Source organism: Camelus bactrianus, chromosome 2, assembly GCF_048773025.1.
Source record: "Camelus bactrianus isolate YW-2024 breed Bactrian camel chromosome 2, ASM4877302v1, whole genome shotgun sequence".
NCBI lineage: Eukaryota > Metazoa > Chordata > Mammalia > Artiodactyla > Camelidae > Camelus > Camelus bactrianus.
In genome coordinates, this window is record NC_133540.1 from 96,638,713 (window position 1) to 96,664,491 (window position 25,779).

The following is a 25,779-nucleotide window of genomic DNA, read 5'->3' on the forward strand; positions in this document are numbered from 1 at the left end:
TTCTCAGTGCTCTTCTCTCTCCTACAGATCCTGAATAGCTTTGAAAGTTGCCTGATTCCTCAGTTGTCGAGTTCACCACCAGATGTTGAAGCAATGAGAATCTACTTAATACTACCTGAGTTTCCCCTGCTTCAGGATTCCAAGTACTACATAACGTTGACTATCCCCCTGGCGATGGCCATTCTGCGGCTGGATACAAACCCCAGCAAAGTCTTAGGTGAATTTGCTACATTTTGTGTAGGTTTTTGTGCTTTTTATTTTATTGGTGTGACCATTGGCTCTCGGTGGATTGAGATCCAAGAATCAGTTTGTTGCCATTTAATATCCTTAACATTTAAACTTTTCTTTCTTTGATATTAATTTCTAATTAGCCATATTTGTAAATTAACCATTATTTAGAAACGGAACCATTATTTAAGGTTATTTGAAATGATTCTCGCCAGACTAATCTTGATTTTTAAATATTCACAATGTTAGATAATTCAACTGTATTTTTTTCTCCTCCTACACTTACTAGTTGTTAATAGTGCTTCAAAAATGAGTGTCCATCTGTTGTTCTTTCTCCTATACCTAACTTAGGGGGTGGGAGTGAAATGAACAGTTTTGGTGTGATACACAGGTCTCCAGAAAAGGAGAGGAAGAAAATGACCTGGTGGAGACTTACCAAATGTTTGTTTTGTTTTTCTTTTTTAGGACAGTTGAGTCCACACTGATTTTTGCAGGCTACGGACACTTTGCTGAGATAAGAACCTTCCGTTCCTCAGTGAATTGGAGAGTGTCTCTCATGGGAGTAGCACCTGAGATGTTTTTATTAATCAAATGCAGAAAGTCTGTCACCTGGCTTTTCCCTTTTTTTTTTTTTTTTTTGCCTTGGTAAATTTTTTTTTAGGTATTCACTGCAGCTCAGTAACTTCTGCGTTCCATATGGACTAGGATGTTACTTGAGTGTGATTTCCCCATGAATAAAGAGACCTGTATTGCTGAGGATGGAATACTGGCTTTTCCATATTGCTTCCACCTTTGAAGAAGATATACAAACAGAAATAATCAGGAAAGCACTAGTACTATATTAGTCCTTAATGTTTTTTAGGATTAAAAGCCCTTGGGGCGTATTTTCCCAGGTGTTCTAATAGACTGTGAGATAGAGATGGCAATCTCTGAATATTTTACCTGTATTACCTGACTTTTAAGTTTGGGGGTTTTTAATTTTACTTTCTCCAGGTAGGATTATAAAGAGATCAAAATTGTTCAGTTTTACACTTAATTCGTTTTTAACTTCTAATTATAGAAATTTAAATTAAAAGAATCCCCCAAAGTAGAACACTGCAGATAGCCATCACACAAATTCCTGATAATCAGTATTTTGCCCCTTTTCCCCCTCCGTTCTCCCTACCACCGCCTTTTTATTTTTTCTGGAATGTATTTTAAAAATCTCAGACATTGTATCATTTCATCCTATAAATATGTTAGTATGACCGAGTTTGTTTCTGACAAAGTAGAAACCAATGGTATAGTCTTCTTGTCTGGTTATCAGAAAGCATTGTTTACTAAGAAACAGAAATAGTAGTTTTTCAAACTAATGTTGCTTCTTGAAAGGAGTGACCAGTTGCCGTATGGGTGCTGCTTCTGAGGCGTGTGGTCCTCGGCATCCGTGGTGCTGGACTTAGGTGGTGGCTGAGCAGAGGGCTGAGAGGACTGGGATATGTGAATGCTCCGGCCCCAGATCTGTGCCTTAGCATCTTGTTCATGTGTACCCTTGGGACTGAACTTCTGGATCAGCCTTTTGAAGGAGTCCTCAAGGGAGGAGAAAAATCAGATCCAGCTTTATGAAAAAGCTCTGGGGTTCTTGTACAGCTGCTGCTTTCTCCAGAAATGCTTTAATGGACTCTTTTTTAACTCAGTTTTGGGAAGCATGTGTTTTAGACTAATGTTTATTTTCTAGCTGCAGCAGTTTTTAGCTAGTAGGCAGAAGACATTAATACTTGATCAAGATTACAGGTTGAAATGTGTTTTTCCTTTCTTTCTAAAGATAACTGGTGGTCTCAGGTATGCCCGAAATATTTCATGAAGCTGGTAAACCTCTATAAAGGTGCAGTCGTTTATCTCCTGAGAGGAAGAAAGACATTCTTAATTCCCGTACTGTTTAACAATTATGTTACAGCAGCTCTGAAGCTCTTGGAGAAGTTATACAAGGTGAGCACAGAAAAGAGCCAGTGGGGAGAGGGGTGAGGAGACAGTAGGGTAAAATGATCTAATGAGATGTTCTATGGGGACCACTTTCCAGTTGCCTGGGTTTTAATTGTCCTTGTTTTGTTCTTCATCAGGTAAATCTTAAAGTGAAGCATGTGGAATATGATACATTTTACATTCCTGAGATTTCCAATCTCGTGGACATTCAGGAAGACTACCTCATGTGGTTCTTGCATCAAGCAGGCATGGTAAGAATTCATGGCAAGTATATCTTAAAGCTTTCATCTTTTCTCAGAGTACAAATAAGGGCAAAAAAAGCACATCTGGGGTCTAAAATTTGTCCTTCACTTTGATGTTAGCACCATACCTGTGTTTTACCGGCTGACTTGCGCATTCTTGAAATATTGAAGTGCTTTGAGTGGCCATAAATGGTCAGAAGCAGTCCTAAATGGGTGGTCACCCACAATGTTATAAATTTTAATTAGTTGCCAACATTAAAAAAAAAAATCAAGTTATGTGAAGTAGTCAAATTCAAAGAAACAAAAAGTAGAATGGTGGTTGCCCAGGTCTGGGGAGAGATGGGGAGTTGTTTAATGGGTATAGAGTTTCAGTTTTGCAGGATAAAAAAGTTCTGGAGATCCATTGCACAATAATATGAATATAGTTAACACTAATGACCTAACTATACACTTAAAAATGGTAAATTGGTGCACTTTATGTGTCTTTTGCCACAGTTTAAAACAGTCAAGCAAGACATGTAAAATGAATTTTTGGCTTTTCTTGAAACTTGGAAGGTCTGGCAACATGACCTGTCTTCCCAGATGGTGCCAGTTGGCTAGGGTTCAATGGGGGCTCTTTGAACGAGGCTTATATGTGCCCAAGTCACCACTGTAGCTTGATTTTGACATTGAGGAAAGGATCACTTGCTAATTATCATCTAACTGCCAGCCTGTGTTAGTCGTCTTATGTCAGCTGCCTGAACCCTACGGGCCACCTCTGATTCAGGATTACGTGTGTGAAAATGTCACCCATCCCTGGCCTTGTTCTCCCTGTGTATTAGAACGGCGGGCTCTTGCCTGCCACCTTTGCCTTTTCTCCTCAGTTTGATTGCAGACTGGCTTGGGGTATATGCATGGCTTTTTAGGATCCCCCATCTGTGGATTATGTGTAAATTTGAGTGATGTCAGAAAACCGAGTGTTAATTTGGTTATTGTGTCTAGTGAAGCCATGCACAGCAGATACATTGGAGGTGAGTCCTTGCCAGTTTAACAGATTAATCACTGACATTTAGGTGATATTTCCCTGCAGGGCTTTTGTAGGGCTTTTGGAGGTCAGCAGTGATTTCTAAAAGCAAGGTGTATTTAAATAAGTTTATTTAACTCAGCAAGATTGTCACATAATAGATAATCAATGCTAGACACATACTGGGTTTTTAATAAGGTTTTTAATTACCTCGAAAAAACAAAATATTTTTCAAAAAAATGGATGAGTCTTCTAAACATTAGGTTTATATGCCAAGTTTAAAATGGTGGCTAACAATGAACTCTGTTTTCACCTGATTTAGAAATTCTAAAAAGATAGACTTTTCTGTTTTATCAGTTTGTGAATAATTATTCACTGAATTATAAAATGTTAAGAGCTGAAGTAAGCCTTATGAGTTATTTAGCCAACTGCTTTGTTTCTAGGTGAGAAAACAGAGGCCTGGAGAAGTTACACAATTTTTCCACCAATTCCATTAGCTATAAAAGCCAGTTTTTCTGACTTCTATCCTTTCTGTGATTTGCTGCTGAATAAAATGATTCTAAAGAGCCCTAATTCTTTTTGACTCTGAAAAAGAAGTTGCTGGTGTTAAAATATATGTTATCATGACTGTGGTCTCTGAATGGAGGTGCTTAAGTGAGCAACTTTCTATAACTTTTTTATAGTTCCTTCCTCTTAATATTTGATAAGCAAATATGATACCATCTTGAATACCAGATGCTCATCTCCTCTTCAGTAGTTAAGGGAGTTATTATAGAAAATTAGGTGAAATTACTGTGTGACCTTTTATGACTTCTGTGGAAGTTTTTCTGTTTTATACAATACTAGTAGAAATAAAAGTTCAAATTTTTTGATCTCTTGGATTTTAACCTAAAATGCTAAAACTATTTCATACACTAATTTGTTTTTCTGACTACTTTTTTTAGATATAATTGACACGTATAACATATTAGTTTCCAGTGTATAACATAGTGACTTGATATTCACATACCCTGTGAAATGATCACCATAGTAAGTCTAGTTACTTTCTGTTACCATACATAGTTAAAAATTTTTTTTTCTTGTAATGAGAACTTTTAAGATTTACTCTCTTTGCAACTTTAGCAGCTAAAATATGCGATACAGTTTTATTAACTGTAGTTACCATGTTGTGTGTTATATCACTGTGACTCATTTATTTCATAACTGGAAGTTTGTACCTTTGACCCATTTCGCCCACCTGCCATCCCCTCTCCCCTGTGGCAGCCACTAAACTGTCTCTTACCTGGGAGCTTGTTGTGTTGTTTTGATTTGATTTATTTGTTTAGATTCCAAATATAAGTGAGATCAGACAGTATTTGTCTTTCTCTTTCTGACTTATTTCACTTAGCATGATGCCCGCAAGGTCCATTCATGTTGTCAAAAATGGCAAGATTCCATTCTTTTTTATGTCTGAGTGTTACCTAACCAAACTTGGGTCCTCTCACCTGCCTGCAGTAAAGCCAATCTACTAACACTGGGTTGGGTGAAAAAAAAAAAGTGCAGCATTTATTGCGGGGCACAAGGTAAAGAGTTGAGGGCAGCTAGTACTCAAAAGACTCCCCGATGGGTTTCAGGAAAACGTTTTTAAAGGCCAGGTGAGGGAAGGGAGTTGCAGGGTTTTGTGATCAGCTTGTGCACAGTTCTCTGACTGGTTGCTGGTGAAGTAACAGTGCACCGTCACATTATCAGTCCTCAGGCTCCAGGAGGTCTGGGTGCTACATGCTCATGGTCATAAAGTAGTTAGTTTCTTCCATTTGGTGGAGGTTTTCACATCTGCAAAACAACTCAGGAAGTGTGCATCAGATACTGCTATCCAGGGACTTCAGAGAGGAGCTGAAGCAGAGGCTATAGGGGAGTGGTCTGTCCCAGGAAGGCCCCATTAGGGTCCCGCTTGGTTACAAGAGTATTATTCCATTGTGTGCATGTACACCTCATCTTCTTTATCCATTCATCCATCTGTGGCCACTTAGGTTGTTTCCATATCTTGGCTACTGTAAATAAGGCTGCAATGGGGGTACATATATCTTTTTAAATTAGTGTTTTTGTATTCTTTGGATAAATACCCAGAAGTGGAATGGCTGGATCATATGGTAGTTCTATTTTTAATTTTTTGAGGTGTCTCCATACTGTTTTCCATAGTGGCTGCACCAATTTACATTCCCACCAACAGTGCATGAGGGTTCCCTTTTCTCTATGTCCTTGCCCACAGTTGTTATTTTTTTGTCTTTTTGATGATAGCCATTCTGACAGGTGTGAGGTGGTATCTCATAGTGGTTTTAATTTGCATTTCCCTGATGATTAGTGATGTTGAGCATCTTTCATGCGCCTGTTGCCATCTGTGTGTCGTTTTTGGAGAAATGTCTGTTCAGGTTCTCTGCCCAGTTTTTAGTAGGGTTGTTTGTTTTCTTTCTATTGAGTTTTGTAAGTTCTTTGTATATTTTAGTTGTTAACCACTTATCAGATCTTAGTTTGATGTAGTTCCATTTGTTTATTTTTGCTTTTGTTGCCTTTGATTTTGAAGTCAGATCCAAAAAATCATTGCCAAGAATGATGGCAAGTTGCTTACTACCTGTGTTTTCTTCTAGGAGTTTTATGGTTTCAGATCTTACATTCAAGTCTTCAATCCATTTTGAGTTAATTTTTATGTATGATAAGTAACATGATGATCCAATTTCATTCCTTTGTGTGCCTGTCCAGTTTTCCCAGCACCATTTATTGAAAAGACCATCCTTTTCCCATTGTATGATCTTGCCTCCTTTATCATAACTTAATTGGCCATATGTGCATGGGTTTATTTCTACACTTAACCACTTTTCAATGATAGTAATAAACAATAGGTGAATTTTTTCCCCAGCTTTATTGAGGGATAATCAACAAATTCTGTATATTTAAATGTACAGCGTGATGATTTAATATGCATGTACATTGTGAAATGACTACAGAGACCAAGTTAATGAACACATCCATCACCTGACATAGTTAACTTTTCTGTGTGTGTCTTGAGAATGCTTAAGATGTGCTCTCAGCAAATTTCCAGTATATGATACTGTGTTATTAATTTTAGTCACCATGCTGTAAATTAGCTCCTTAGGACTTATAACTGAAAGGATCATACCCTACATCTCTCCGTCTCCTCCCCTCTTCCCACCAACCCCTATCCCAATCCCTGGCAACTACCATTCTTCTGTTCCTATGACATCGGCTTTCTTTCTTTTTCTTTTTTCTTTTTGCGGATTCCACATATAAGTGATATCATACATTATTTGTCTTTGTCTAGCTTATTTCACTTAGCATAATGCCCTTCAATTTCACCTATGTTGTTGCAGGTGGCAGGACTTCCTTTTTATGGCTGAATAGTATTCCATTGTGTGTGTATCTTACAATAAATGGGCTTTTATGTGTTAAATTCTTTAGCTTGGTAGTAGTGAAGTCAGTATAGCATACGGATTAGAGAATGTGCTTTAGTCAAAAGGAACTGGGTTCAGGCCTCACCTCTGGCCTACTACCCATGTAACCTTAGGCAAGTGTCCTCATTTATAAATAAGAGAAAGCATGGAAAGGCCTTCCTTGCCAGAGTACCTAGTGCCTGGCATATAATAAGTTCTCAGTATATAATTATTATTATACAATAAATATAATAATATTTTTTGGTAAGCAGTCTTGGGCACCTAATGACTGTCACATGCCTGCTAGTCCCTAGGGATGGAGGCAAGTACAGGACGTGGTGGCTTCTTCTGGGGGTGTTCTGTGCAGTGAAAAAGGAATGACAAGGGGACGTAACACATGTATGCAAAGGGCTATGGAGCACAAAAGGAAAATTCTAAAGTGGCTGATTTTTGCTTATTTTAAAGAAGAGGTGGTAGTGGCTTATTTATTTCAGTTAATAAGCTGCCAGTTGAAAACCAGAGCAGGTAGAATGAGTGGCTTTGGGCTCTCATAGAAGGCAGCACAAGTGAGAAAGTCAGTGATGCAAAGGAAATGCTTCAGAAATAAAGACTAGAGTCAACGTGACACCGTGATGTCGACTGTGTGTGTCATACAGGGCAGTGTTTTGGTTCCAGGAACCAGAATTGTGCCTGGGTGAGGTGTGCAGCTGTGTTTGCCTCAGCATTTGGTGTTGCTGGGAGCCAGAGTTGCCCACTGAGGGGACAGGAACACATGGTGGCAGGCTGGCCTTAAGGCAAAGGCTCCTGTGTTTCCTTCCTGGCACCCCAGGTGTTTGTGCGATGCCTCTTGTCCCCGGACGCCGCCATATTTAGGAAACATTGATTTGAAATTAAAAAAAAAAAAAAAGAAAAAGATACTCTCAATTCTCTAGTTTTGTACCATGTACTTACTCATTGCTTCTATTTCATACATTTCAAAAAAAAATGAACTAAGGTTATAGCCCCATTTTAAGCAGGAAAACTTGAAATGTGGTCCACCAGTAGTACAAAGTTAGTTTTAGGTTTGTAAGTCTCACTTGTGGAATGGATGGCCCAGGACAAGCTGTGTCTCAGCTGGGGAATCTCATATCTTATCAGTGCATGCACGTCCTTCCAGCTTGGGGAGAGCAGCCAGGAAGCAGAATCATAATACGGCTATTTCAGGGTTTATTTCATGTAACGTGGATATACCAGTCCTAATACCATTTCTGAAATATTTGGCATCTACAGACTAAAAATCAGTGAAATTAAATTATTTTATTTCAAATACAAAAACTCATAGACTTATAAAAAGTTTGTAGACATGTCAATAGACCTTCATATAGGTCTGTTGCTCCTTTTAACGGAGTACCCTTCCCTCCTTCACATTCCTGAGAGCTGACAGCTCGGGGGTCGGAGGCTGGGGAAGGTCTCCTGGACCACCAGCTCTCTGGCCTTGGCTCTGGTTCCCAACTCAGCAGTTTTGGATTTCTTTCCAACTAACCTACCCACTGAGAGCACGGTGACCCTGCCCTCAGCTTGACTCCTCCTTCTCCAGAAGACAGATCAGCCAGCCCCAAACTGGGCTCCTTTGGGGGGTGGGTAGGGATCAGGCAAGGGGCTATGGGACAGACTGGGAGCTGCAGAAGATGGGCATTAAAGGGGTCTGGGAGGGCTTGTGGTGGGGGTGGCAGGGTGAGGGTGGCAGGAGAGTTGAACTGGAGTGGGACTGGAGAGAACCAAGAAATACAGGCAGAGCTGCTGACTGATGTCTGAAATAACAGTATCACACCAACAAAAATGCCAGTGTTTGAAACTACTAGTACACTTGTCCCTCAGTATCGTATAGGGGGTTGGTTCCAGGAGCCTCAGCCCCATACCCAGATTCTCCATGCTCAGGCCCCTTGTATAGATACACGGTATATTATTTGCATATAACCTAAGCACATCCTCCCATATACTTTAAATTTTCTCTTGATTACTTTAATACCTAATATGGTGTAAATGCTCTATAAATGTAAATAGAATGTAAATGCTATGTAAAAAGTTGCTGGTGCACGGCAAATGCAAGTTTTGCTTTCTGGAACCTTCTGGAATTGTCTTTTTCCCCCCCAAGTATTTCAATGTGAGGTTGAGCGAGTCTGTAGTCGTGGAACGCGTGGAGGAGGGCCGACTGTACACTGGGAGGCGGAAGTGCCAACAGCTGTTTCTGTAGTCACTGTTATCGTTTCTCCCATTGACACGTTCACAGTTGAAGTGCTCAGAACTTTATCTAGCTTTATAGACCAACACACGTATAAAATTTTTCTTTTCCCTGGGGATAGGCAAATAATGCTTAGAATAAACTCTCTTCTGAGGAAGATTAGAAAATCCTGAATGTTGGCACCAATTTTAAACACACTCCCTCAGGATACTGTACCTTTTGTAGGTACCTACGGTAGAAGGTAACTTGGTAGAATGCTGCTTTTTTGGCGTGCATGTGTTTATTTCAGTGATTTAAATTCCGAAGTTCGCAGCAATCAGATAAATTGGAATGAGAAAGAGTCTAGTCACTCTGGGTTCTTCGTGCAGGATTCCACACCTTGTCTCCCTGGACTGGAATCCTCTCTCCCATTAGTGTTTTCAATCTAGGGAAATGTTCCAAGGTCCCTGAAGAAACCTGCTTCTAAAGGATAAACGGTGAATTTTAATCAAAATCGCCTTTAAATAATCTCATTGAGAAATGCACAAAGACTAAAGGAGGTAGGTATACACTCCTTATTCCTATAGCGTTTGAACATTAGGAAACCAGGCTAAATGTACAATAACTAACAAAAGTCTAAAATCAGTAAAGCACAGATTAGCCTCACTGCTTTATATGTGATGAGCAAGAATGCCTTACTGCAAGCAAACCCCGCTTGCACTGTGACGAGGACGTTCTGCGGCCTGGCCTGGCCACCCTGGGGTGACTCAGCTCTCTTTTGTCCTTTCACCTGCTGTTGAACCTTCATGCATGCAGTGCAGTGGGCCAGGACTGCCCTGGCCTTTTCCTGGGCACGAAAGCATCACTTACAAAGGAAGACTGCTTTTCTTCTTTCCCTACTACCCTGGACTGTTTAGTATAACATGGTACCAGTGCAGGCATTAGAATGAATGCACATTATATGGTAACACACCATTATAAGGAGGTCATTCATAATGTGCTTTTATTTTGTTTAGGACATCATTTTTTAAAAACACCACAAAATCAAAAAATTTCATAGAGTTATCTCATCTCTGAGAAGAAATCCATGGTTTTCTGTCTGAGAAATATTGCTGCCTGTCAACATGGTCTATACCATTGATTTTTTGTTTCTACTAGGTTATGTAGCAAACATTATTCATTAACTTAACAAAAACTTTCAGAAGAGATTTCCTTTTTTCTCCTGATAAATGAAACTAACACACCTCTTGGATATCTGTTTGCAACACACCTCTTAGATATGTTTGTGGTGGTTTTTATTTATAGGCATATCTCGGAGTTATTATATTGTGGGTTTGGTTCCAGACCACCACAGTAAATTAAGTCACACAAATTTTTTGTTTCCCAGTTATGTTTACACTATACTGTAGTCTGTTAAGTGTGCAATAGCATTATATTAAAAAATGTACAAACCTTGATTAAAAATACTTTATTGCTAAAAAGTGCTACCATCATCTTAGCCTTCAGCAAGTCATAATCTTTTTGCAGTAGTAACATCAAAGATCACTGATCACAGGTCACCATATATACAAGGGTAGTAATACTGAAAAAACTTGAAATATTGCGAGAGTTCCCAAAATGTAACATAGAGACAAAAAGTGAGCAAATGGTGTTGGAAAAATGGAGCTGATGGTCTTGCAAGACATAGGTTTGTCACAAAACTTCAATTTGTCTTAAAAAAAAAAAAAAGACTATAAGCACATATAAGAATGAAGCACAATAATGTGAAACGCAGTAAAGCAAGATGTGCCTGTGCTGTTATTCCTTCCTCAAAAGTTTAATCAGACTTCATTCACATATTGATAGAGTGTCTTCGGTAGGACAAGCATTAGTGTAAGTGCCAAGTCAGGGACAGCTTTCTAAATATTTTCTCCCAAGAGTAACAGCGCATGTGTGTGGGTGTGTGTAAAAGGAAACTTAACCTGCTGACACATAAATGACATTTGCATTATCCACTTTACCCAACAAAATTAGTCTCTGAAGTCATGGTTGTAAAGCTCCTGTTTTAGAATTAGATTTCTTATAAACGAGAATTAATGCTGTGAATTGTGGAGTTGTTGAAATGGCTTGAAAAGGTCCTCTTTAAAATTAAAAAAAAAATTGTTCTTAGTGTTTTTCTCAGCCTGTGTCCTTCAAAACATCTGGTGTATTCTATCAAAATTCAGGTCAGCCATTCAAATGGTGTTAATTCTGTGGCCAAATGGTCAGATTATGTGTTTTGTTTTTTGTGGGGGGTAAAAAGTTCACATTTTGCAATCCAACTAAAAGACTTTTTATTTTTCTTTACACAGAAGGCTAGACCATCTATAATACAGGTAAATGATCCTTTAAATCTTTATTTAATGTATTTTTCTAGCAGTATTCTCTGTGAAATGCTATAATGTTGCCACTAATGTGTTTTATTCCAGGATGCTGTTACACTTTGTTCCTACCCTTTTATCTTTGATGCCCAAGCCAAGACCAAAATGCTGCAGACTGATGCTGAATTGCAGATGCAGGTAACCTATTTTAAAAGTCATTTCCTCTTCTTACTGGGTTTCTTTCATCTTATACATCCAGTTGTAATTTTTCCTAATAGAAAGTTTATTTGGGATGATGTTCCATGATAACCTTTAGAACTATTAGAAATATTTTCAGCAATATTATATTGAATATAACACATACACATGAATGCACATTTACATAAACTGGGGGTCGGCAAGTGTTTTCATAAAGGGTCACATAGTAAATATTTGTCTTTGTGCACCATACAGTCTATCTCAACATTTCACCTCTGTCATAGCAGGAGATTTGAATTTTGTATAATTTTTGCATGAAATATTCTTCTTTTTATTTTTTTTCAACTATTTAAAAAGGTAAAACCATTGTTGGCTAAATAGCTGTACAAAAACATGGAGCAGGCTGGATTTGGCTGTGGGCTGTTGTCTGCCAGCCCCTGATCGATAATTAAATAGAGCTGGTGATTCCTTATTGAACAGAAATACAAGTTATGGAGATTTGTTTAACTTATTTTAAATATGCATTTTTGTTGTAAAATATAATTGGTTTTGACAGCCCTACAAAGATATTTGTGAATTAGCAATTGAAATCTCCCAGTTTCTACTGTTGGTGGATACATAACTTCATTCATCTTCCTCTCCCTGTCTTTCTGTGTCTCTGTAGCTCCTATCTCTCTCTCTCTCTATATATATATACATATATATATGTTTTCACAGTGATATATCCATGACAATGACAACTTCAAAGTTCTCCAGAGGAAATGGACATTTTTCAAAGAATAAAAACCACTTAGCAAATGGTTGCAAGGTTTCTTTGCCTGCCGCTTTGAAAGTGCTGGCTTTTACCCACTCTCCATCCTCACTTTCTTCCACAGCACTGTTATTCCACTCTTAATCAGCTTAGTCTAAATCATTTTCCTGGAACGAGTTATGGATCATATGGTTTATAAAGTGCTTCAGTTAATCTCTTTGGGTTCAGATTAGAAAGATTTGTATGTTTTGTAATCATGAGTAACTTACAAAATCTACTGGAAAAGTTAGGAGGGAAACAAAGAACAAAATGGAGATGCAGTCAGCTCGCCCCCACCCCCCCACCCCACCCCCGCCCGGGTCCAGAGGCACGGCTGCTGCTGTCCTTGCTCCCAGGTGCACTCAGAATGGTAATTGTGTTCTTGGATGTGCTGTTCCAGGTGGCGGTCAATGGAGCCAACCTGCAGAATGTCTTTATGCTTCTCACCTTGGAGCCTCTGCTGGCCAGAAGCCCCTTCCTGGTCCTTCACGTTCGCAGGAACAACCTTGTCGGAGATGCCCTAAGAGAGCTGAGCATTCATTCTGATATTGATTTGAAAAAGCCTCTCAAAGTGAGCCCTTCCATATATTCCTCTAAGTGCCTTCCTAGGTTTGTTTTTGTGTTTTTTTTTGTGTGCGTGTGAGATAATTAGCGTTTGTATCTGTCTGTCTGTCTGTCTGTCTATCTATCTGTCTATCTATCTATCTATCTAATGGAGTTTCTGGGGATTGAACCCAGGACCTCGCATGCTAATCGCTAATCGCATGCACTACCACTGAGCTGTACCCTCCCCCTTCCTAGGTCTTCTTTAAACAGTGTTGATGAAGCAGCGAAGATCTTATTTACATCGTGGAGTGCAGCCATTCATTATTTTTTAAATTCATTTTACAAGAATTTAATTACCTCCTTCTGTCAAATCACCAAACAGAACATCTCAACATAACAGCAAATAAAAATGCCAGTGGATTACTTGAGGGATGATAGGGTCTTTGCTGTCTTCAGTGTACCTGCTCCAGCTCTACCAAAAACAAGCAAACAACAGCACAACTAAAACTCCAACTAGGTAAAACTGTCAAGCCAGCATCTAGGACGTCTTTGGATGTCAAAGATTTAAGAGAAAGAAGGTTCAAAAAAAAAAAGAGAACATAAAGGTAGTGAAATCGTCTGGGTAGCCGGTGGCCTGTGACGATAGGCACTCTTAGTACTCTGAAATTGCTGAATTAAGAAATTGTCTTTCCTCATAGTGCATGTTTGTGTATTCCTGGGGCTCAGCACAATGCTTGGAACACAGTAAATGTTCAATATAGTGAATTATTTGAAGTTTTAAGTCATTTACCTTTCCCTTCAGAAGGCTTTCGTTACTCTATTTCCAATTCTGTTGTAAACTCCAGTTTCTGAAACATAATAGGCGAGAAACTGATGTTCTCTGTGATATTGTCGCCCTTTGCAAGATGTCCGGTAGTTCTCATCCATCCCATCAATCTGCCTGAGAGTTCTCCCTAGAACTTCTGGGTTAGACTTTCGATATTACAAAAAGAGGGGCTCTCTCTGCCCCTGTTTTCAATCACTAAATCAGCGGAGGCAGTTCTTGCTTTGTGCCTGTCTGAGTAAAGCCATCCGCTTGCCTTTTTATCAGATGCTTCCTCTCGTCCTGCTCTAGGCAACCTTGAACAGAGCCACCAGGATAAGCTTTCTCAAATGCTGTTTTTAGCTCTGGGTCTGAGCCCTTCCCTGTAAAATGGGGGTAATGATAGTAATCCCTATGCACAAGATCGTTCTGAGGATTAGGGTAATAGTTGGTGCTGGCTGGCGTGGAGTAAATGCTCAGTGAGTCTCGTCTGTTGGTTTGCTGTAGTCGTCACCGTGATGACTGTTACGGGTCCAGAGTACCTGGTGTGGGTCTGCTGAGGGGTCTGTGTATATCCTCTCCTGGGGCCCCATCAGTGCCTGCTGAGAATGCTCTCCTCCCTTTCAGTTAGTTCAGTGACCCACTGAGAGAGATTTCTTCTTTTACTCTGGTTAATCACAGTGTTTCTCTGTGTGCCAGAATCTTTATGTCTCAGTGTATCTGACTCCTTGAAGATAAAATGTATTCTTGAATTGGTTCTTGTATGTTTGCCTTCCTGCCCTAAATAGATGGTAAACTTTCTGGGGACATATGGTAAACTTACGACTTTCTTTGTATGCCTTGAAGTGCCTAGTAAAAATGTTGTACCTTTGCAAGTGCCTTGTTAATAATCAGTAGCCACACCTTGTAGTTTTCATTGCATCATTGTATTCTCTGTTATATTTTCCTTTCTTAGTCCTGACTTTGGAAACAATTTGCTTAAAAAAAATGCCAGCGATTTCCCTGAAATATTAATTCTAAGTTCGTTATTTTAAGGTCATTTTTGATGGTGAAGAAGCAGTGGATGCTGGTGGTGTCACAAAAGAGTTCTTTCTTTTACTGTTAAAAGAACTGTTGAATCCCATCTATGGAATGTTTACCTACTATCCAGATTCAAATCTCTTGTGGTTTTCAGATACGGTAAGTTACTGGTGTCACCATTAAACAGAAGGATTGAATTAAACTTCCTTTTTTGTTTTCAGACCAATCCCTAGACTTCTGAATTTTACAGAGGGGAACATAACAAAGATAATAATTTAAAATGTCCATATAATATATCCAGTCTTCATATTTCACCTGTGGCTCATAGTGCATCTTGTCCCCCATCAGCCCCTTTTCCATTCCTAGTAGGTAAGCTCCAAGTTTTGGAATCCTTGAAGGGTAGAAAGAACATGGTAGGATAAAGAAATTAGTTTTATGACATGTAAAATGTAATAGTCAAATATGCCTTATTTTGATAACAGTGATAGTATGTGTATGAATACTCATACAGATATACACAAGTTCATACTTTATTTTTGAAAATTCAGTAATAGAGGAAAAATTTTTTTTGCCCTGTCCCTCCACAGGGGAGCTGAGTTTTAAAAGGCAATTATAATGTTAAGCAGACTATAGTTTAGTTCTTTTTCTACCAGAGTTTGCTCCTTAGATCTGCACTGTCCTGAAAGACGGCCACTCACATCATGTGGCTTTTGAAATTTGAATTCTATTTAATTAAAGTTAAATCATACTGGAGTCATTTCTTCAGTAGTACCAGCCAACATTCACAGGACCCATGTAGCTGGTGGCTGCCACCTGGGATGGTGCAGAATAGAATGTTTCCATCACTATAGACAGTTCTGTTGGACAGCATTGTTCTCAGTGAGGATACGCTGGTCTGTGTATCACAGAAGAGCTAGAAATGCTTACTTTTGTCTACATTGTGTCTTTTGGGGATAATCAAACTTTTGTCAAGGGTGTTTCTCTGCTTCAGAAGGTAACTCAGTGAGATCCTCATTCTTTCATACAGAAAATATTTTAAGGTAAATGGCTGATGGTTTTGAGGGCCACCAACACTGCATTTCTTTTTCATATGTTTGCACACATGCTGACAGTGTTTTGTAGAGCACAACTGGTTTCACTTGATTGGCATAACCTGTGGCCTCGCCATCTACAACTCCACCGTGGTCGACCTGCACTTCCCGCTGGCGCTTTATAAGAAGCTGCTGAACGTGAAGCCTGGCCTGGAAGACTTGAAGGAGCTGTCACCCACGGAAGGAAGGTACAACGCGGGAGACGGGGCACTGGCATGGGAAATGGCTCTGGCTGCCTCTGCCCTGGGATTAAAGGTCGAAACGCTGCATGTATGAGTTAGAGTTCATCGTTAGACTGCGTGTTGTGTGCCTCGTCGTAAGACATAGCTCCGCAGCTGCTTGGTTGAAGCTCTGCCTGCGTCATCTGGGGGCAGGCAGGTTCATGTCGTGGTCCGTACATACAGGGGAGAAAGTACTGAAGCGGGAACCTGTGTTAAAAAACCCTGCAGGTCTCCCCGTCTTTCTGTGTTTCTCCTCTCTGTGTCTCCTTGACTTTCACACTACGACCACACTCATAGCACTTCTGGTCACTGGCTGTGTGGGAGGCTTTCCTCCACACCACCAAGTAATTTTCCATGATGCCAGCTGGGTGGCCTACAAATTTAGCTCAATTATGACACATCTACCCGGAGATAGATCTCACGGGTTAAGGGCTCCATCCCACAAGACTGCTCCCACCCTACCTCAGATGCCAGCCGCAGATTGTAGGTCCCCAGGTTCCCCACAACTTCTGTCCCATGGGCTACAAATCAGAGGTTCCCACGACCCCTTCCTCAGGTTTCACTAAGTTCCTAGAGCAGCTCACAGAATTCGGGGAAACAGTTAGGTCCACCAGTTTATTAAAGGATACGATAAAGGATATAGATGAACGGCCAGATGAAGAGGTACGTAGGGTGAGGTCTGGAGGGGTCCTGAGCGCAGGAGCAGCTCCTGACCTCGTGGAGTTGGGGTGTGGCGCCCTCCGGGTGTGGATGTGCTCACCAACCTGGAAGCTCCGGAGCCCCCTACTGTGGGGATTTGATAGAGGCTTCCTCACAATGGCGTGATCAGTTATGACCTCCATTTCCAGCCCCTCGCCCGTCTCTGGAGAATGGGCTGAAAATTCTAAGTTTCTAATCATGGCTGGGTCTTTCTGATCCCCAGCCCCCAGCCAGGACCCACCCAGAGTCACTGCATTAGAACAAAAGACACTCCTAGTACCCTTCTCACTTAGGGATTTACAGGGGTTTGGGGAGCTCTGTACCAAGGAACTGGGGGCAGAGAAGAATATATGTATGTTCTGTTCTCTTACAGAGCTTTTTTTAGAAACTAGTTTAATTGAGATGTAATTCACATACCACACAGTTCACCCACTCAAAGTATGTAATTCAGTGTCTTATAGTACATTCATGGAGTCGTTCAGCTTTGCCACAGTCAATTTTAGAATATTTTCATCACCCGAAAAAGAAGCCTGGTGCTCCTTAGTCAACACCCCCAGTTTCCTCGTCCCGAAGCCCTCAGCAGCCACCAGTCTACTTTCTTGTCTCTATAGACTGGTTTATTCTGGATTTTCACATAAATGGAGTTATACAACATGTGCTTTCTTGTGTTTGGCTTCTTTCACACAGCATGCTTTCAGGGTTCCACTAAGTTGTGGCTTGTATCAGCATTTCATTCCTTTTATTGCCAATAACATTTCATCGTATGGTTATGCCACATTATGTTTGTCCCCTCGTCAGTTGGTGGACGTTTGACTGGTTTCTACCTTCTGGTTATTATGGACTCGTGCCTCTGTGGGTGTTCTTGCATCCTTTTTGTGTAGGCATGAGTTTTCATTTCTCTTGGATGAGTACTCAGGAGTGGGATTGCTTGGTCAGATGGTAGCTCTATGTTTAGCCTTTTGAGGAACCTGTAGACTGTTTTCCGAAGTAGTAGAGCCATGTTTTTAGGTTATTTTCTTTCTGGCTCTTAAAAGCTCCTTTATCCTGAGTTTATCTGTATTGATTTTAGGTAGCGTATGATGAAGTACATAAAAAGACACCATATTCTTTTGACTTTAACAGGCAGGAACATACCTTTTTATGGAGAAAGAATACCAATTTTCAGATGGCAATAGAGGAGGAGTGGTCTCTAAGGTGCCCTCTGGAAATGAGACTGTCACACCACCAGTATCGGACACCAATAGGGAGAAATTGTAAAGGCTGGGCGGAGTGGGGGCCCAGAGAGAGGAAAAGAAAATTTAGAAAGAGTATAAAAAAATGGCAGAGGAGACCCAGGCAAAGGTTCCTTTTTTGGTAACTGAGACAGAAATGTGTGCTGTTTTCTTTGCCAACCTGGCTGGGAATGATGTATTTCAAGTAATGATCTTGGCTGGTTAACTGGAAGCAGATTTAAATTCCACACTAAGAATTTTCCTCCTAGGCAACTCTTTATGGAACCACCAGACTCGGAGCTCACTCAGGAAGAAAGTGAGAATGAGGTCTGGTTACAGGAATGTGTTCTCGTGAGGGCCACAACATGACCTTCACTGGCGTAAACGTGTTTCAGTGTTCTTTAGTATGGCTGATTAAATAGAGTGCTTTACCATAGAGTCCCTTGCATTAACAAGTAAGCCATTAAGATTCCTAAGTGGATGGAGTGACTTTGTAGCTTTTTTGATGACGAAAGGGCTATTCTGCTAGTGCATGTGGATAAAGCCAGACTAGAGGACCATTGCAGTACCATCTCCTCATACATCTGCTTCCAAGGAATACCAGGGTTCACACAAGTGGATCAGGGGGAAACCCATCTGAATTCTTTCATAAATGCAGTAAGATTTGTCAGTAGGAACAGAGAGCCATGAATGAATGTCTTATAAGTCAACTGCCATATTTTTTCAAGATATAGTTAACATCATTTTCTGTCAGTCTGGGTTTATATTTGTTCTAGAATCTTCTTTTACAGCTTTTCATTGTAAACAGTCTGGACGTGTGACGGAGATTCAGACACTGTTGCCATGTCTGATTTGCCTCTTTTCCTTTCTCTGTCGTTCTGTGATTAGGAGTCTTCAAGAACTTTTAGATTACCCTGGGGAAGATATTGAGGAGACTTTCTGCCTCAACTTTACGGTAAGGATTTCCACAGTTTACTTATGATCGTAGCTGTCTCTTTCATCATGTTTACAAGTCATAATTAACACTAATTTTTCTCCAAATCAAAGAATAAACTCATGATTGAGAGGGGAAAAATGTTTTAAGTTCGGGTGGCCCTTTGAGGCAGTGAGGAAGAAAATCTTCCTGGGTTCTGGGAGCATTTCAATCCTGATTACATCCCCTTGATACTCAGTAAATAATAAAAGCAAAAATAAAATAGTTCAAAATCCAAACAAAAACAAAAAACAAACAAAAGAATAAATTCAGACTTCCCTAAGCGAACTTACTTTAGTCACAGTGTCTTTTCTTAAATTGAAGTATAATTGCTGTACAATATATGTTACAGGTGTACAAAATAATGATTCACAATTATTAAAGGCTATACTCTATTTATGGTTATTATAAAATATTTGCTATATTCTCTGTGTTGTACAATATATCTTTGTAGCTTATGTTATACATAATAATTTGTACCTCTTAATTCCTTACCCCTATTTGCCCTTTCTTCCCTCTCCCCACTGCTAACCACTAGTTTGTTCTCTAGATCTCTGAGTCTGCTCCTTTTTTTAATATTCACTAGTCTGTTGTGTTTTTTAGATTCCACAGGTAAGTGATATCATTACAATATTTGGCTTTCTCTGACTTATTTCACTTAGCATAATGCCCTCCAAGTCTATCCATGTTGCTGCAAATGGCAAAGTTTCATTCTTTTTTATGGCTGAGTAGTATTCCACTGTATATATACACACCAAATCTTCTTTATCTATTCATCTCTTGATGGGCACTTAGGTTGCTTCTGTATCTTGGTGATTGTAAACAACGCTGCTATGAACACTGGGGTACGTGTATCATTTTGAATTAGTGTTTTTGTTTTTTTCAGATGTATATCCAGGAGTGGAATTGGTGGGTCATAGGGTAGTCATAGTGTCTTGAATATTACGGGAGTTCAGTAAATGTGTTGAATAAGTGAATGAATGATTAATCTATGCACTTAAGAAAATTACTAAAGCATGAATCCTCTTTACTCCTATACATAAAATTTCTTTTCTAGAGCTCATGTCATTTTCCCTTTGATTGCACTTATTGGCAACTCCATGTCTTAAAACAGAAGATGTCTTTCAGGGTGCCAGTGTTTTCTCATTCAGTTTCTCTTTCTCCTCCCGAGGATGTTCTGTGGTAATCAGTCGTCATTAAGCTACATTTGTTCTCAAGGCTTCTGTCAGTCATGTGGGGTCTAGAAAGATAAGTTGTAAACAAACTGAAAGTTTTTTTCTTCCTTCTCAAATATAGATTTGTCGAGAAAGCTATGGAGTGATTGAACAGAAGCAGCTGATACCTGGGGGAGACAAGGTGACCGTGTGCAAGGATAACAGGTTAGTCCTCACCCTGGACTGCAGACCTCTCTACTTCATTTCTCTGCACTTTTACTTTTAAGACCAAGACTGAAGTTGAATTTTAATCCCTTCTTCAGCGGAAATAAGGGTGGTAGAGCCAGAACTTGCAGGCCTAATAGGAGAAGAAGCACCAGACCTGGATTGAGGAGAGAACTGTTTTAGTTTTAGATCTCCATCTTCCTGGCTTTGACCCTGAGCAAACCAGGTAGACTGTCTGCTCTCAGTTTCTCATCTGTAAAATGGGGGTTATGGCAACTGTCCTGCCTACCTCATGGGATGGTTGTGACACTAAAGTGAGATAATTGATAGGAAAACATTCTGGAATGAATGAACGCCCAGCGTCTAGCACAAGATTTCCCGCATCCAGCAGAGTGCCTGGCACAAAGATACTCAAAAAAAATATGTGTTGAGTAAGTGAATGTTATAAAGATGCTTTCTATTATTGTGGTTTTATTGCTGAAGAGTTTGTAATATAAGTTTTTAATTAAATTCTTTCTGCCTCATGAAAATTAATTCAAGTATATCTGATTTTTTTCAGGATAATTTTCTCTGTGTTCTCTCTTTGGAGGAGCAAGAAAATTCTGTTTTGTTTACTTTGTATTATAAGTGTGCTTGTTGGCCATCTGCATATTAATTAATTTAGTTTACAAACCCTGAGTGTCTGCTATATGTCAGGCATGTTGCTGGGTGTAGGAAATGAGTAACTTTTATCCTCAAGACTACCTGGGGAGAGTCATTGTAATAAATGATTGCAGTGGATTATGGCATGTGTGATAGGAAAGTGACAGGCCAGGTGCCACCCAATCAGGATGTGAGGCCACAACACTTTTACCAGACATTGAAGAGTGCGAGTGGGAGAAACATGTAGACAGAGGGAATAATGTGAGTCGGATTCTCAAACTTAACACATGGTAGAGACTGATGAGTACTTGTGCGGTGGAGCTTGTCAAGGCCTTAAATGGGTTTGGATGGGACGTGGTTGATCTCTGTTTTAGAAAGTTAACTGGTGGCCATGTAGAAGTCGGCCACATGCGAGGAGACCCATTAGGAGGCTGTTGAGGTAGCTCAGGTAGCAGGTGGTGAGGGCTGAGACGAAGGTAGCAGGGATGCGAAGTTGGCTGCGTGTTGGTTATGCAGTCGGCAGGAGCTGGTGTCTGATTATATGTGGATGGTCCTAGAGAGACATGTATTAATAACAGCCCTGAGGTTTCTAACTTGGACAGCTGATCAACAGCAAACAGGATCTGTAGAGCAGCGTAGAAGGGGAAAAGAGTTTCATTTCATGGATATTGATTTTGACATGTCTGTGTGATACCCAGGTGATTATGTTTAGAGCTGGAAATTTTTATATATCTCAAAGGAAAGGTGTCTTTTTTAAAAAATAAATTCATATTTTTAATAGGATTTTTTTGCATGTAAATTTTTTGTACAGGTTTAAAAAGTTACTTTGCATTTGCAGTTATTACAAAATATTGGCTATATTCCCCGTGTTGTACAATATATCCTTGAGCCTGTTACGCTCAGTAGGTTGTATATCTCTGTATTGCCCCTCCTCCCCCCAACTGGTAACCACTAGTTTGTTCTGTCTGTGAGTCTGCTTCTTTTCTGTTGTATTCACTAGTTTGTTGTATTAGGAGAGACGCCTTATATCAGTAGTTTGTTTAGTTACTTATGCCAACTTTAATCACCAGTGAACTTGAGGTCGCCTACAATGAGTACCAGGAAGAAAAAAGTTGTGAAATAAATAAAAAACAAAGACAGCAAAAATGTACATTCTTGGAGGAGCTTTAGATTATTAGAATAGAAGGTAGACTCTTGAGCTGAGGATTTAGGGACCACTAGCACACTGGCCAGAGACAAAGCTTCTTGGCTTAAAGAAATGGTAAGGGTAGGGAAAGGTGAATGGCAGTCTCTGCCTGGGAGGGTCATGAGGAGGGAAGCCTTCACAGAGGAAAGCAGGGGTTCAGTTAGAACTGTGGGAAAGTTACAGATGTAGGGAGGTTGAATGCTGTTTTAAGAATATGGGGAAATTGAAGCCAATTCACTCTGCCTTTAGTTGACTTCTTTCTGTAAATCGTTGCAAAGATGTGAACAGAGATCCTATGAAATTCACTGTATCCAAGTGATCCACCTTGGCTTCCTCCCATAAATCTTCCCTTTTAAAACTAGGAATGATAGAAAAACTAACAAGTCTCTTCTTTTATTCGTCTACATTTTTAAAGATCTCTAGAGACCAATATTGTCTAATTTAACATTGGGTAATCTTTTCTTTTTGATGTAAACCTTTCAGACTATCCAGGAAGCCTCAGCTTTGGGGAAGGTGTGAGCTATAATATCAGAGTTTAGTGAAATGATGCAGAAGTTGCCACATACCCAACAAAAATGGCTTCAGATGATGAAATTATCTTGACTCTGGAAACCTAATATAGTGGCTAGTCTGGTCTCAAGTAGGTGTTTCAATCAAAACTCTTACTTGATAAGAATCTCTTGGAGCTGAAAGCAATGTCCTTTATCTATATAATGTTGGTACTTTCACTAACAGCAAATGATTTCTTTAATAAGAACAGTCATATTATTCCATGGAGTCTGATAATGTTTTTAGATTGGGAAAATGATAGCAGCTCATAAAGTGGATTTGTTGGCCCAGGTGACTTCTCTTCCCTCCTGATTTTGATGACCGCTTTATAACATATGTATGTGTGTCTGTGCATCTAGTGCGTCTATCGCCTTCAGTCTTTCAAAGGGCGTCTGAGCTTTTGCATCAGGTTTCAGACAAGGTAATGTGTGCATTGTGTTAGGAGCTAACTGTGGGCTAGGTACACAGCCTGAGGAAGGACACACAAAGAATCTCTTCAAATTCTGGTGAGTCATCCTAATGCGCTATATGTTGAATCCACTGGGTGGGGAAAGAGTGATCTCGCGCAGACGTAGGCAGTTTGTGACGTAGTCTGCAGATGAGGCAGATGTGGGGACTTAAGCCTCCTTTTCATATCTTTATAAAAGTATTTCTCTTCAAGTACTTTTTGTCTCTGCCCTGTTGCTCTCTGTCTCTTTCTGGGTCTGAGTTTTTCTCTTTCTGTCTCTCCGCTTCTCTCTCCCTGTCACTCTCACTGTCTCTCCTTATTCAGTAGACATTTCTTTGAATCATCAGTTGAATCGACTTAATAGTTGAGAGGCAGTCTGTGCAGGAATACTGAAATACAACACAGTTTGTTTAGGGTGATACACAGTTCTCATATGCAACCCTAAATGAAATATGAAGACAAAATTGAGTAATTGAATTTGAAGGAGTTCAGAGAAATCCATAGGATGGATGCATCTGGGAGGACAGATACAAGATAGGGCTGAGCTGGGAAGCCCACTAAGATTTGGGTACTAGAAAGCAGAGGCAAGGACATAATCAGAAGTGCAAGTTGCGCTGTCAAGTGACGGCTAAACCCTGGTGGCTATTTCAGGCCGAAAATAGCGCGTGAGTAGGTCTGAGTGCTGGATGGGGCCATTGCTGCGGGAAGCTTCATTTGGATGATCCCACACCAGCTAGCTGGGGGATTAGATTGTAGAAATCTTTGAAAATTTGAGATATTTAGAGTTCATTCAACAGGTGATACAAAGCCATTTTTGGTTTGTGAGCAAACGAGTTGTATGATAGAGGTGGGTCCGTGGCACACTTTCTTTCTTCATCTGCCTTTTTTCTTTCTCCACCATTTAAATAAGTTGCTGACTGTTGGGCTGCACCCCACAGGCCTACAAGTCCTGTACTTGCCCAGCCTCAAGACCAAAGGAAGAGCCTATAGTCAGCAACAGAGACATCAGTGGTTTAACGCATAGGGGGATCTCACATGTCTGGAGTGACCCTCCACCGTGTGCGGCAGACAGCGGGCAGGACATGGGGGCAGTCTTTGCTACAGAGGGGGTTGACTTCAGGTTGACTCATCAGTTACCAGGGAAACCAGCAGAGGGGCATGCCCTTCATCACCCCTATGAAAAGCTAACACAGAGATCTAAAGTTAGAGCAATCATTAGCCAGGACCTGGGGCAAGTATGTAGGAAGGTCAGTCATGTGAGTAGGGTGTAGGTGAAGCAGGCACAGGTCAGGCAGGGCATGTCCAGAGAGCAAAGAACAGCCACCTTGAGTGGCCTGGCCACACACTGACACATGCACACTCCTGGACATTGCTGATCCCATGGGTGGTCCTCAGAGTCAGTGTGGTCAGAGAGCATGCCTTTGTTGAAACACATGAGGGTTCCTTTTCTCTTTCTTTGCAGTTATTTGCTCCTAATTGACTTAAGGGCTGCTTCTAGAAAACATTTTCCATAAGGATGTTCTGATGACATAGAGGTTCCTTAGAAGAAAGACAGTATATAAATTAAGGGAGTGATTAAGGAACTTACATTGTTCTTTTACTTGTACTATAGAACTCCATCATTCTGTTACCGTGACTTTCTAAAAAATAGCTTCAAAAGTTTACAAATTTTTGTGCATAAGAAGTGCTGTGGTTTTAAGTATTGCCAGGCAGAAGGGAGGATTCCTGTTTTTATGGCAGGACACTGTGTTTGCCATTAAAATATGGAAAAGCTTCTATGTTAGGGAGAAGTGTGGGGTTTGGCTTCTCTGGGTCACGGGCACTCACTGAGTACACAGTGCTCTCAGCCACACTGTTTTGTCTGTGAGTCTGTACTTGGCGACGGGGGCAGACCCCCTGCTGTCACAGTTACCTGGTGGGCAGGCTTCTGAAAACCTCATGTGGTTACTGCCACATTACTTAGTATTGCTGTCATAGTTAGGGACAGCCGGAAAAAGACAGGTGAAATTTTTTTCCTTTTTCTTTTATATTGCAAAAAGCAGGAACCTTATCAGCAAAGCTTGTTGAGCTCCTGGTAAGAAAGGTTATATATGACGGTAAAAGATTAATCATTGCAGCTGTTATTCCCCTTTGACTGTTACACGCCGTCATCTCATCACTGGGGCTCCTTTCTGGGTATTTCTTAGATCAGTCTAAGAAAAGTAAATGAGAGAACTAAAAGAATAATACCTGCTGGATTTTTAACTTGGGCTTTTGTGAATACAGATACTGCTAGCATTGAAGGTGCTTTGTTGAGTTAACAGTAAGATATTTGCTGTCACTGCTGCCCTGGAGGAAAATGTCAGAAGGGTACCAATTCTGTATCCATAATTTATTACACTCCATTTGGTCTTAAAATTGCTTTCTCTCCTTGGACAAGAGCTGCAGACAGACAAATGATTTATAAGCATCCAGGTAAAAGAACATCCGTGGGTGACTGCTGTTGGCCATATCTTAGCTAAATCTTGCCACAGCTGGTAGTCACATCTGGATAATATCGTATTACGTGAGTATTCATGGTTAAGTATTTCTCACACTCTGTAGCGTGGTGTTATTACATTAATGAAAAACCCACATATCATTCTAGAT

At 40.2% G+C, this 25,779-nt stretch overlaps 1 protein-coding gene across 11 annotated transcripts in view; it reads left to right on the plus strand.

Annotated features, from left to right (window-relative positions):
- Window positions 1-25,779, plus strand: part of HERC3 (HECT and RLD domain containing E3 ubiquitin protein ligase 3) — a 130,028-nt gene that overhangs the window by 64,576 nt on the left and 39,673 nt on the right. For all 11 annotated transcript variants that reach the window (XR_012500607.1, XR_012500609.1, XM_074347154.1 and 8 more), the window contains 10 exons: window positions 28-217; window positions 2,030-2,193; window positions 2,325-2,438; window positions 11,388-11,411; window positions 11,505-11,594; window positions 12,785-12,955; window positions 14,768-14,911; window positions 15,865-16,031; window positions 18,863-18,929; window positions 20,244-20,326. Coding sequence is in view for 9 of the 11 variants with exons in the window: in XM_074347154.1 (XP_074203255.1) it covers window positions 28-217; window positions 2,030-2,193; window positions 2,325-2,438; window positions 11,388-11,411; window positions 11,505-11,594; window positions 12,785-12,955; window positions 14,768-14,911; window positions 15,865-16,031; window positions 18,863-18,929; window positions 20,244-20,326 (1,214 nt within the window). In the remaining 2 variants the exon portion in view is untranslated. The remainder of the gene's footprint in view (window positions 1-27; window positions 218-2,029; window positions 2,194-2,324; window positions 2,439-11,387; window positions 11,412-11,504; window positions 11,595-12,784; window positions 12,956-14,767; window positions 14,912-15,864; window positions 16,032-18,862; window positions 18,930-20,243; window positions 20,327-25,779) is intronic.